Below are 13,219 nucleotides of genomic sequence, written 5' to 3'. Positions count from 1 at the left end.
GATCTCCTACAGAGCAAAACAACCTGTGCACTGTCTTGATTAAGTTTCCGTTTGCTAGTTCCAGATCAAGCAAATCACTATCCTTTCCAGGCACTGCTACAGACCGTTCCTGGGTGTGCTTTTCAGACACACATTCACATGTGTGCAAATTCCTTTGGTATCCTAATTATATGGGCGAACACAATTATTCAAAAATCATCTAGGTAAAAAAAAGTATTTCTGTCTATATAAAATGGCACCATCACCTAATGCACACAGACACCCACACTCACACATATAGAAAAGCACAAAAACAAAGGCTTAATCCAGGGCTTTTCAAACTGGGGCATCGCAACCCCCTGATCTCCAGGATCGCATCGCTAAGGGAGCTGCAGGAACTGGGATGCACTCACCAGTCCGTGCAGCAGCCTGTCGGGGGTGTGGGGAGCCCTGCACAAGTATCTGCAGGGCTCCCCAAAGCTTAAAAAGTGAAAGCGCAGCGATCGTGCTGCACTTCTGGTTTTGTGGACACTCACACAGGGTTCGCCACACCCCTGACAGGCTGCTGCAGGGACTGGTGAGTGCATCCCAGTCCCTGCAGCCCCCTTAGCGTCACTGCCTCCCTCCGCAAGAACTTACTGCAGTTCAAACTTTCCCTGAGAGTTTGAAAGCCACTGGCTTAATCTGACTCAGGGGTCTCCAAACTTTTCGACCGAAGGGCCGCATGAAATATCTGGCATGGTGTCAAGGGCCGGAAAAAAAATGAAATATAAAATTTAAATAAATACATTAGAGACTGAACTTAGATGAATGACTGAAATGAATGAATGGGCTCAAATGTTCAGAATTTCTCCAAGCACCAACACAGCCCAAGAAATAAAGCACACACACTTAAATGGACCCCCATTCCCCACCCCACAAGCACAACTCTGGTTGTGTTTGGTCAACTGAGCCAGAGGCTCTCAGGGGATCAGACACTGGCCGCTTGTAGGATAGAGGCTCTCTGTGGGCCGCATCTGGCCCCCGGGGCAGGGTTTGGAGACCCCTGATCTAACTAAAGAGTCTGGAGTTGTGATGGCAAAGGGAGGGAACAAAGCAAACTGACAGTCTGCTTGGGAATCCCAAGACAGCAGAGCAAGAGAGAGAGGGAAGGGGAAACAGATCAGGAAATATCTTGTCAAACAGCCCAATCTAATTGGGCTTATACAGTGGTGAATCTCCTGATGTGCCACCATAAATGCCATTGCAACATTGTTGTTTGGCACTATAGAGATACCTATGCAAACATTGGAGGCACCATTCACACATCAGTGGCTCCTGGAGGAGGATCTCAGCAGCAGCAGTACATGCTGGGATCCTATCCCCCTTTCCTGGCCGAGACTCACTCAGAAGGCTCCTTAAACTTGTGCAAGTAAAATAGTCAACATACATCTGAAGAGTCCCGTTGGCAAGCAAGTGGTCTATGAGAAAGTAAATAAAAATACTGAAGAAAGATAAGGTAGCAGAGGGGAGGGGCTGTTTTCTTATCCTGAAGGCGTAGGCTGTTCCCCTTCTCTGGAGGAAAGTTTTGAGGTATCTGTTGCTGTCCACAATGGAGGATGGAGTTATCTAAGACAGGGATAACTATCACTTGTGCTTCAAGACAAGGCTCTTCTTTCCTATTGTTCAGCACCTCATTTCATCCCTCATAGCCCATAAAGAGCTCTGCAGAGTCAATTTAAGAGAGAGAACCAAGGGGAGCTTGAAGGGTTTTTCGAAACCTCGATTCTCCTCTTAATCTAAAGACAGAACTTCCCTCAAACCCTGTTCCAGGGGTGCAATCTATAGCAGAGTCCTAGGTCTCCAGGAGTTTTCAGTAAAAGAGGAGAAGGTGAACTCAGGAAAGTGAAACGATTCCCCCTCTTGGAAGTGGGTGTCCTCTAATATAAGATTTTAGAGGAGACCCAAGGAGGGGGAACCAAAGTCCATTTAGGGGGAAGCCTTCCAGTTAGGGGGAAGCCTAAGTGAAGTCTACAAAAGCCTACAATTAAAATTTCACTAACAAGGAAATATCATTTATTTGACCTGCCCCATCTCTAATCCAAAACAGTTCCATAATTCATGCTGGAGGAAGGGGAATGTACCTTACTGGAAAGAGGCACCCCAATTATTTCTAGCTCCTACTAAATACTGGATAAGCAGTATTTGGTTCTGGATAAACAGTTACCCCTTGTGACCTAGGGCAACTATCAGACACATTCTTGATACTCAATTTAGAGGTCATGCAAAACTCACTGTAAATGGCACATGGGTGTTTTTGGCAGAAGGATGTACAGCTTCAAAGGGCCAGGGGTGCTAATTCTTAGAGCATAGAGTCTGCTTTCACAGGGGCATTCAATTCTCGTCTTTGACTGTTCAGAGAGGGCTAGGGTTTTCTACTAGGGTTCATGCTTCCTATTAAACATTGCAAGGAACCAAACAGCCCAGTCCTATCCAACTTGTCAGTACTGAAGCAGCCATGCCAACAGGGCATGTGCAGAATCTGGTCACGGAGGGCCTTTTCAAGGCACGGTAATGTTTGTTCCCTTACCTTAGGACTGCATTGTGGCTGCATTGGCATTGGAAAGTTGGATAGGACTGGGCCCAAAATTTGATTCAGGGGATATAGCACTCCACCTCGGGGTTACAACACTGGGATCATTTCTGAAGTTCTGAAGATCTGGGATCATTTCTGAAGATCATTTCAGAATCTGCTTTTGTAGTTTTATGGCCCTCGATGGCTCACTCACAGTCCTAAATGGGTGATGGTATTGGTTTGCATCTTACCAAGGGTGCAGTAGCAAATTCTGGAGGTTGCTTTATCAATGTGGATTCCTTGATTAAATCTGGCCATGAAGTTGGTGAGGCCACCTATGGTTTTCAAATGTTCTTTTGTCTCTCTATTCAAAGTTACAAAGCTCCCCAGATGTGGTTGTTTTTCACTGGGTCAAATGTGCTGTGTAATGAAGGTGCGGTCACACATGAAATGCGTTTCTTCTAAATCTGACCTGATTGATTGGGTGTGAATGTGTGTGATTTTTCTGACAATTAAAAGTTTGACCTTCCTTTAGGCCTCTCAGATCTGAGGCCTCCTGTCATCAGTCCAGTTTCAAAGTCATGCTACTGGCTTGGGTTTCATTAGACAGCATCGGACCTGAAGAATCAGTCTTCATCTCTGGCATTTAGTCCTCAGAGCCTTCCAGAAACTACAGTTCCCAAGATCCTATAAGGAGAGCCATCATAGCAGTTCCCTGATATAAGTCTGAGATTTTCTGCTCTGTAATCTAACCTCTCCCTCAAGGAAAGACATTTGTACATGAGGAGGTTCCAAAGTACCCAGAGACATCTGTCCCCCACTGCTCTCCCATCTAAGTTCTCAGTGCTATTTCACTATTTATGCAAAAACATTTATGCTGTTTCTCTCTCTCGGGTGGGTCCTGCACACAGAAGGAGAGCACAACCACAGAAGGAAGCACCCTCCAAAACACGTCCACTTCCTCCAAGGGGCAGAGAAGGGACCTCCAGCTAATTTATGGCACCATGTCCCCAGACTGGGGCTACCCTACTCATCAAGAGAACCAGAACTGGTCTGGCCTGAAGGGGAGGATGTGGAACCATCAAGCATCACAGCAGCCGCTCAGGTTATGCAACCAGACAACCAACTCCCCTTGGCAATATTCGTTGGAGCAGAAGTTCCTACCTGGGGCATCTATCAATTAGGGGTCAAAGAATCCTCCTTACCTACAAAGATCACGTTTTCATAATTCTCCATCATGATGCACTCATACAATTGTCTTTGACATGGACTCAACAAAGCCCACTCTTCATGGCTGAAATATAGCGCTATCTTTGCAAAGGAAATCGGGCTCTGAAAGAAAAATGAAAAAATGCAATATTAGCAACTCAACTTAAATTATGACTGCAATCCAAAGGAAGAAGTTCATTCCAGTTTCCAGGAAAGGACAAAATATGTCTAAATTTGAAAACACATTCCCACACACATTCCCTCTCAATTTTGCATGTCCACCTCTTGGGCTTCCAGCTCCAATGTTTCCCAGGTTTCCAGAAAGAAGGCGCACAGGATCCTTTCCTTCCATTCCAGTTCTCAAACTGACACCACAATCCTATGCATGGAAGCCCAGAAGCGAGCCCCACTACTTCCAACAGGGCATATTCCCAGGAAAGCACACCCAGGACTGAGAATCTTGCAACCCTGCTTTCATGCATAGCAATCCCCATCACTTTTCCCATTTTAAAAAATGTTACATCACTTTCTGCTGCTTTGGCTGCAGCAGAGGTTTGTCTTGGTGGTATCTGCCCACTACCCACCACAATTGAGCCCTGCACTATATTATCTGTACTATGAGCTCTGCACAATGTTATGGAAGTGATTTTTTAAAACGTGTAACATGCACTCATAAGGAGAAAAGCAATGGTGCGCAGGGATCCTGTGTTGAATGGCAAGTCTATGTAGTTGTTCAAGAATTATCGTGCACCTTACAGCCCAAACCTAACCTGTCCTGGAACAGGCAGTCCACCTGACCTGCCCCGTATCCAGTGCAGGGTTGAGGATGGCTGCGGCTCAAACCAGAGCAAGGGGAATTGCTAAGGAAGAGAGCTAGAACCCTTGCTAACTGGGTAAGAGGCACTTTTCAAGTGGGCGCTCCTCTTTTATTTAGCAGAGGGAGAGTAACTGGCCCACCTCACTCCGGCAGTGTCTTTTCTAGTGAATGTCTGCTGGTGTTGGATCTTTTTTAGACTGTGAGCACTTTTGGGACAGGGAACCATTAGTTATTTGATTTTCTCTGTGAACCGCTTTGTGAACTTTTCATTGAAAAGCAGTATATAAATACTGTTGTTGTTGTTGTTATTATTATTGTTGTTATTATTATTATTATTATAAAAAGGCAGAGGGAAGGAGAGAGCTCCTCTGAAGACGAAGCACATAGCAAAGAGGGGAAAATGTGAGTGGGGGAGGGATGGAGGTGGGCTTTCCAGAGGAACCCTGGAAAAGGAAGGGAAGATTTGGGGGTACAGGGAAAGGGGAAAGTCAGGGGGAAGGAAGCAAGTGCGGTACAGGCCGTCCAGACTGAGGTGAAAAGGCTGCAACTGGAAGTGTTAAAGAAGGAGAAGCCCAAGCTGTGCCCTGCAAATCTCCCTTACCTGGCCTGCATGAGCGGCAGCCATTTTGTTCCTCCACATGGTTTGGTTTGATTCTCTATTATCTGTCAAGGAGAGAAAGGAGAACTGCATGAGGTTTTTGACCTTCTATACCTGCTTCATGGACATGCTTGAATCCCTTTCCACTATGTGAGGAGATGGCTGCAGAGGAGACTGCAGGGGAGCCTCGTGGCTCTTACTGTTGATGGCTGGAAGCTGACTGTCTTTGGATGCAGAGGCTGCCTTGGCTGGAGGAGGGTTGGGAGAGGAGCTCTGCCTCTCTGCACTGACACCGGGAGTCCCAGCAACCACCCTGATCTCTGCCTCAGGAGAACTGATGGTTTCATAGGGGAGGCAAGGCCTTGGGGGGTAGAGGAACAGGATCCCCCAAGGGGACTGCATGAGGCCCTCAACCAGGCCTGTGGCTGCAGTTCCACCAGGCTCCCTCCACAGGAGAAGAAGAGTCCAGCAGCCTTTCCTTCCTGGGCTTCCCAGTGGAGCCTCCAGCCCAGCTCCGTCTTCCTCTCTCCCACCCAGAGCCTGCCACTCCCTCCCTGGCTGGCCTCCTCCACACACCTGCTCCAGACCTCCCTCTCTCCCTGGGCTCAGGCCTCCCACTCCCTCCTCCTCCCAGCCTCTGCCAAGGCCTCCCCAGGGTCAGAGTCCCAGTCACAGCAGGGCCTCTTGGGAAATGGAGTCCCCAGGCCCAGCCAATCAATTACAACACTTCATTAACACATCAGTATCTGCCATTGATCTTCCCTGCCCCTTTTCTTAGTCCTGGCCCGTCCAGCCTGTCTTTCCCCTAAGAAATCTTGTTAGAGGTTTCCAGAAATAGCAGAGGGTGGGGAACCAGGAGCAAGGCTCTCCCCATCCCATATAGAGACCACCTGAGTGCTGGAAGAGCAGCCGCCATTATTTTTATCACCCTTCTGGGTGTCTGGGCTTTGCTCCTGGGAGTGGGTGTCGCAGCAAAGCCATTCTCCATAATTGTTGACAACAAAGTCCTTTAGCCCTGACTCACTCACTCACAGCTTGCCCTCCTGCTCTCTGGTGCAGAGCCCAGTAGGCACATGAAAAAAGGGTGGTATTTACCTTTTTTGCCAGTGAGCCCAGAGCAGGCTGCTTGCCTCCCACTTGACTCCAGATCTCTTTCCCCACAGACCCTGTCAAAGGCTGCCCTGCTTGGTACCAAGTTGGTACCAATGAGGTACCAAGTTTCTTTTGGGCATCTTTTAGGGCAGGGGTCTCCAAACCCTGGCCTCGGGGCCGGATGTGGCCCACAGCGAGCCTGTTTCCGGCCTGCGGACAGCCTCTTGTCTCCTGAACGGCTCTGGCCCACTCAAATGAACACGACCAGAACTGTGCTCTGGTTGGATCTGGAGGGTGTTCTTGATGTCAACATGGGTAGATCTTTTATCCTGTCACTTTTGGAATCTTTTCCATGGATCTCTACTTTTCTATAACTTTGGTTCTTGTAAAAAAGCAATCAGTAAAGAAAAAAATTGTTTTCTAACTGCAATCCAATCACCGATACGTACAGATGAATGCTTTACTGAACTTCACTTCAATCCAATGACAATTCAATCTCAGTGCAAGATCCATACACAGAATTAATTTGTATGGGGCGAGGAATTAATGTGAATCATTAAACTCTAAGAAGACCCTTGCAAATATCAGATCGATCATTGTCAGCCATGTATCACCCTTAGTGAATTGTACTCTCAAGCATCCTTTGCATATCTGGTAAGATTTTTCATTTCAACTGCACCAATTAGAAAAGAAATGCAAGCATATAATAGGCTGGATGTAATTATGGACACATGAAATAGCATTTAAAAAGCACTTGAACATTTAGAAATGAGAGGGAGCATCCCAGCTCATCTTGACGATATATCACATAAGGTACACGGACCTCAGTCAGAGAAAAGTAACATTCCCTTTTACTGGATTGAATCTCAATCTGAAATAAATTCTGCAACTGATATCTGAACTTAATTTTACAGTTCCATGTTCTCGTCTAGCAATAGAGCACTAATATGGCATTTATTATATATATTACCACCGGAATAGTAGAGAACTCTATTGTGTGCTTCCTGTCTGACTTCTGGCTTCTGCCGTTCCAGGCCCCTGAGCACAGTGCTATAGGCTTAGAGGTCTGCAGCCACTTGGCGGAAGCCAAGAGTCGGCTGGGAAAGGAAATATTCAGTGGTGCCCAGAACACAAGCCCCACTTGCCATACGCTAAATACACTCTCAAAAAATTAGTCTGAATGTTGTTTTCCCTCTGAAAAGTTGTGAGTCACCATTGGGCAGCCAGTTTGTATTGGTTAATCTGTAATACAGGTGGAGCCTGTTTATATGCGGATTTTACATCCAATGATCGGATTTAATGCTTGTCCCCCAGACTCATGTTGAGCCAGACTCCACCTGAACCTTTCAGAGGGGACCAGAGCTCTGCCCTGCTCTGGTCCCCTTCAGAGGGTTTAAGGGGCCAAAAACCACAGATTTGCTTATCTGTGGTTTTTAGTATCCTCAGGGGGCCTGAGAACGGATCCCTTGCAGATACTGAGGCCTCACCTGTAATGCATTTACACATTTAAACTAGTGTATTTAATGCTACCATCAGTGAGTAATGAACAAGCATGGATGTGCCTCCCTGAACTGAGTGATGTGCAGCAGGAAAGGACAGAGCTGGGAACCAGGATCCAAACCTGAGGGTTATGAGTCAGAGGCAGGAGACACCTGTCATCACTTCTCCAATTAAGGTATTAACAATGCACGCGGATGATATGGCCTTGATAGCCCGCACTAAAATAGGATTACGGAGACTGGTTAACGCCTGTATAGATTATTTTACCAACAACGCCCTGCAGTTAAACTATGATAAGTCCAAGATTGTGGTGTTTGGGCACTCTTGGAAACTGCAGTCTTGGCTTTTTAGTGGTAAATCAATACAACAAGTCAAGGAATTCCAGTATCTTGGTCTCCGGTTCCACTACCGGCACTCCTGGTCTTCCCATCGCCTCACTGTAATTAACTCATCCAAATTAGTTGTCCAGGCTATAACCCGCTTTTTCTTTTCTTGGGGTAACTCATTTGTTCCAGCTGCTCTCCAAGCGTTTAACGCTAAAGTTACACCTCAAATTTTGTATGGCATTCCTATATGGATGCCAGCATTAAATGATTTGATTGAAAAGATCCATTCAATTTTCTATACAAAATCTTAGGTGTTCCACATTGCGTTCCCTATGCAGCACTCTGCCTGGAGACAGGCCAATACAGGCTGGAGTTTCTAGCATGGTCCCGTTTCTTAAAATACTGGGCCAAAGTGTGCTTCAGGGCTGATCAAAACCCTTTGTTAAAAGGGATACTGTCTGACCCACTGTTATCTCCCTGCTTAGCTCTTTTCTATAAGAAAATCAGACAAATGGGCCTTGAGGCAGATCTACAAGGAGCTGCTACACCTGAGGTTTCTATTAGGCTCCTGATAACAAGATTAACTGATATAGAAAGGCAAGAGATTCTGGGTGCAGCACAAAAAAAATGTTCGCCCCTGAATTTCCACCTAAGTATTACATTTGGTCAACAACCAAAGTATCTGACCTTCTTGGAGTGCCCCTTTGCAAGGAGGGCTTTTACATTAGCTCGCTGCAATGTGTTGCCTTCTAAAGACCTACTTGGCAGGTTTAGAAATGCCCCGAAGGAAGAACGAGTCTGTAACTGTGGCCTTAGAGAGGTAGACTCTCTTTTACACATTGTTTTGCACTGTGTTGGCAATCAAGTGCCTAGAGATCAGTACCTTCTCCCATTATTAAGAACTAAAAAAGGTCTTTCTGAGAATGTTTGCCTACAATTTTTGTTAGCGGGAGATTCTAAACTCGTGACCCTTCCAGTTGCGAAATTTTTACACCTGAGTAACTTGAAGAGGGCTAATCTGTTGGTCCTAAGCAACCTGGAGTTACCGCGCAAGTAAATTGTTGTTTTTTAACCTTTATCTTTATTTGCTTTTTAACATATATTTATATATTGGATTGTTTAGAGATATTATGTGTTAATTTTTATGCCTAATAAAGGTTTGATTGATTGACTGATTGTATTAACAATGCCACGTGCAAAAGGGATCAAATTTCAGCCAGAATAAAGTTGGTCTGGGCTTTCAGGACTTTGAGATGTGCCTAATTTGGTTCGAAATTTTGCTAGTGCTTATTACAACACCCTAATAGAGTTGTGCAGAATTTTGGTTTCCTTGGCACAGAGTATGAACCCCCAGCCCAGACTCTGTATAATTCTCTGTTGCATAATTCAGTTGCTTTTGGCTAGTAGTAGTTAATGGTGCTTAGTATCTCTGAGGGATCAGGCTGGCATGACAGCATTTACAAGAGGCCTGACAGGCAATCTAGTAAATTGTCACTCACCATTTGTGTATCTCATGCAGATAGAATGCCTGCTGATAAACTTGATTTTTTTTTCCTGCGGAGGAAAATTCAAAGATGATGAGCCACTTAGCAGGCTGACTGAAGAAACCAATCCCAAGGTTCCTTTGATTTTGACAATATGAGCTGCTTCTGACTCAGAGGTGGGCTAGATGTTGCATCCATTGTGAGGATGCCATTAAGACTGGCCTCTTATGATGAGCTTTCCTTCTCCTTTACATGCTCAGCTCTTCCTCAGCTGGGATCCTGCTTCATTCTTTGTGTTGGCCATTACCTGCCTATTCACACTTCTCCATTAATTCCTGCACCCTTGAGCAGGCCTCCTCCTCTTATAAATCCAATGCTGAGCATTATTAAATGATTCCATTCTGAACATGACCTTTAATTTCAGCCCCTCTGGTGGCTCAGCAGTTCTCATACCGTAGCAGACCAGCAACGATTTCGTTTGCATGTGGAAAATAAAATACAATTACCCAGCTTTGCGCTTTGCCATCTCATCAGCTCTCAGACCACAAAGGGTCAGGTCAGGTCCGGTCATGCTTCGGATGAGGTCTTCGATGCTGAGCCTGCCCTTTAAAAGTTGAATCATGTGGTAGGGCGTATCTTGGACTGCACCATTTCTGACTGTTGGTATGAAATTACATGTTTGAGTGTTCCCTTGTTTCTTTGCCCAGGCAACAATAGGATCTACATTTTTTTTCCTTGTTGCCTAGTGTGGCATGGGGCCAAATCCATGCTGCTACCGCATGTACATGAATTTATCTTGGAAAATAATTAAACCTTATAACCAAATTATGATTCCAGCAACTCTGGATATAGAATCAATGTTCTCTGAAACTAAATTTGATGTATTTATAGCCAGCTCTATATTTCTGCTGTAATACATGACATTTCTGTAACACATGACATTTCCTTATATGTATGGAGACGGGGGGGGGGTGTCTAAAAATAAAAACAGTTTTGAAATAATGATTTCATACTAACAATATTAACCTTTTTAAAACAGGAGATGAATGTGATTTATTGGCCTCCTAGATATTACTTATTTAGTATTTTGATGCCCCTTTCATTTCATGTCTACATTGTGTTTCCCCCTCACCCCACAAAGTGAATTTGCTGATTTAAAAAAATAGCCCAGTTTGAAACATTAAGTACAATCTTCTATCTATACTGATGTCATGTTTGGGCAAAAAGATTCTCTAATTGATAGGGACAGACAGTGATTAAACCTTGCAGTTCATGTGCAAAGAATTGTTGAAAGATTACAACATACCGAAGGTTAATGGATTTCCTCAAATTTGATTCTGTAGTTCAGTGGTTCCCAAACTTACTGCGGTCATGGAGCCCTGTTGTGGTGGCACCATTGCCCAGCTCTCCTGGACACCACCATCCTGAACTGCATGAGATCATGTGAGATCTCATGCAATCTTGTGTGTTTCAAGATGGCAGCACCTGGGAGAGCCAGTAAGAACTGGACACCAGGGACATCCTGCACCACCCTTGTGAGCCCAAGGGCACAGAGGTGCACAGTTTGAAAACCACTGCTGTAGTGTGATGATAAACCTAACTTAGGCCACAATCCTATTCACACTTACCTGGGAGTAAGCGCCATTGACTATAATGGGACTTACTTCTGAGTAGACATGCATAGGATGGGCTCTTAGGTTTCCTGAATTACATATTGGTCTATATCTAATCAGACAGTCTGCCAAGAGAAAGTTTCTTTCAGACATCATGAACCAGACAGCCAAGCCTTCCAGTTATTTGTGTTGATCTGTTAGATATTTGACTATATGAGCACATAAACTTTGTGACAGTTCTCTCTTGAATAACAACACTACCAAATACAAAAGCTTTAAAGATTTTCTACCTATTACGACCCCACCAGGAACACTCTTCCTTGTAAAGCCTTCTAGGCGGTCAGCAAATATCTTTACAATCTAAAAATTCACAAGCTCGGATGGGTTGCTTTCCAAGAATGTGCTGTTTCCTCACAGATGATAGTTTTCATTTCATTGTCCATCCTCTTTTAATCAAGTGATAGCCTGAATGCCGAACTTTGTTTTATTTACTTAGGAAAAGAAAGAACAAGTGAAAAGGTCAATCATACACACATACTATGATTAGCAATATATCCAGGAGGGTATATATCCAGGAGCAATATATCCAGGGCAGGAGGTCTGGTCTAGAGGGTAGAGCCTCCGTCTGCCTGAAGATAACATCCACAAGGTCGCCAGTTCGAGGCCACCGGCACTGTGCGACCTTGAAGCAGCTGACAAGCTGAGCCGAGCTATTCCATCTGCTCTGAGCGTGGGAGGATGGAGGCCAGAATGTGCGGCCAGATCAAGAAAGAAACATCTGAATGTTGTAGTTTCTTGAAAGATAGAAACCTTCTTTCAAATTGTAAAAATCCCTACGGGGATTTAAATTGCCTGCCTATGTAAACCGCCTTGAATAAAGTCTAAGGAGAAATCTGAGGACCAAGAAAGGCGGTATATAAATACCTGTATTATTGTATTATTATTATCCACCTGCTTTCCCTGCACAGAGTAGAGGAGAAACTGCAGCTATTGTTGTCCCCAGTTCAGCAGTGAACCTAATGGTCTATTCTGGGTTGTGTGACCTGGGACAAAAAGTGTAGGACACTCTATAGTGTGTGTGTGCGCGCGCACGTGCGCTGATTTGTCTGGGGTGAGAGCGGAAATATTAATCTTCAACAGAATGCACACATGCTACAGTAGCAGATTATACAGGATAAGAGACTATTCAAATAACGGCTAGCATGTGTGCTATCTCTGTGAAAAATGGTTCTGCTTAATAACATTTTGACTGATTCTCCTGCAGTCATCTGTGAGTTTTAGATAATTGTAAGGATTGTAGGAACTATTTCACAAGCATTTGAGGATAGATAAAATCTCACTCTCTTCCTCCTTTTTCATGTAATGCAGCCGGCAATGATGAGGAAAAAAAGGATGACATGGAAAACCCTGCCTGGACTCTACCATGTGAGGCTGTGGATAGGGACTCACATGATTAAAAAAGCAGCAATCTTCTCCTGCACGTAGATTACTAAAATTTATTTATTTATTTATTCGATTTCTATACCGCTTTTCTAAAAACACAAAGCCTTTCTAAAAAATCAAACCTAAAATATAAGGATTTTAGCTTAGCTTTCTTCTTGACATGCTGATTTTCTCTTTGTAGGAAGGTTTTATTCTTTAATTGAGGAGAATTCCATCTTGTAAAGGCCAACCCAAAGTGGTATAGTCTAAACAAGTCATTTTCAACCACTGTGATGTGGCACACTGCTGTGCTGTGAATGGCCTGCAGGTTTGCCACGGGAGTTTGGGGGAGGGTCATTTATTGGTGGGGCCATTGGGGGATGTAAGCCCTCCAGCTAACAGTGAGGTGTGCCTTGTCAGTTGTCAAAAAACGGATGGTTTGCCTCGACAATTTTGTACCTTGTCAGTGTGTCATGAGACAGAAAAGGTTGAAAATCACTGGTCTAGACACAGATTTATCACTTTGTTACTGCTGGTCAGATTAATTATTTGGATTTATTTATTTAGCATATGGCATATAATACATGGACTTACGTTTATATCAGTTAGACTAGATCAAATGTCA

General features: G+C 44.5%; 1 protein-coding gene across 1 annotated transcript in view; it reads right to left on the bottom strand.

The window, feature by feature from the left end:
* The window catches only part of LOC136638587 (zinc finger protein 585A-like), a 904,673-nt gene extending 894,543 nt beyond the window's left edge, over positions 1 to 10,130 (bottom strand). The window contains exons 1-3 of the mRNA XM_066612623.1: positions 10,066 to 10,130; positions 5,272 to 5,518; positions 3,739 to 3,865 (exon numbers count right to left, since the gene is read on the bottom strand). Coding sequence (XP_066468720.1) covers positions 3,739 to 3,865; positions 5,272 to 5,518; positions 10,066 to 10,130 — 439 coding nt within the window. The remainder of the gene's footprint in view (positions 1 to 3,738; positions 3,866 to 5,271; positions 5,519 to 10,065) is intronic.
* Positions 10,131 to 13,219: the final 3,089 nt, after the last annotated feature.

Source organism: Tiliqua scincoides, chromosome 2 (genome assembly GCF_035046505.1).
Source record: "Tiliqua scincoides isolate rTilSci1 chromosome 2, rTilSci1.hap2, whole genome shotgun sequence".
NCBI classification, from domain to species: Eukaryota; Metazoa; Chordata; class Lepidosauria; order Squamata; family Scincidae; genus Tiliqua; species Tiliqua scincoides.
Note: the sequence above shows the minus strand (reverse complement) of the source record. Positions and strands in the feature narration are given on the sequence as shown.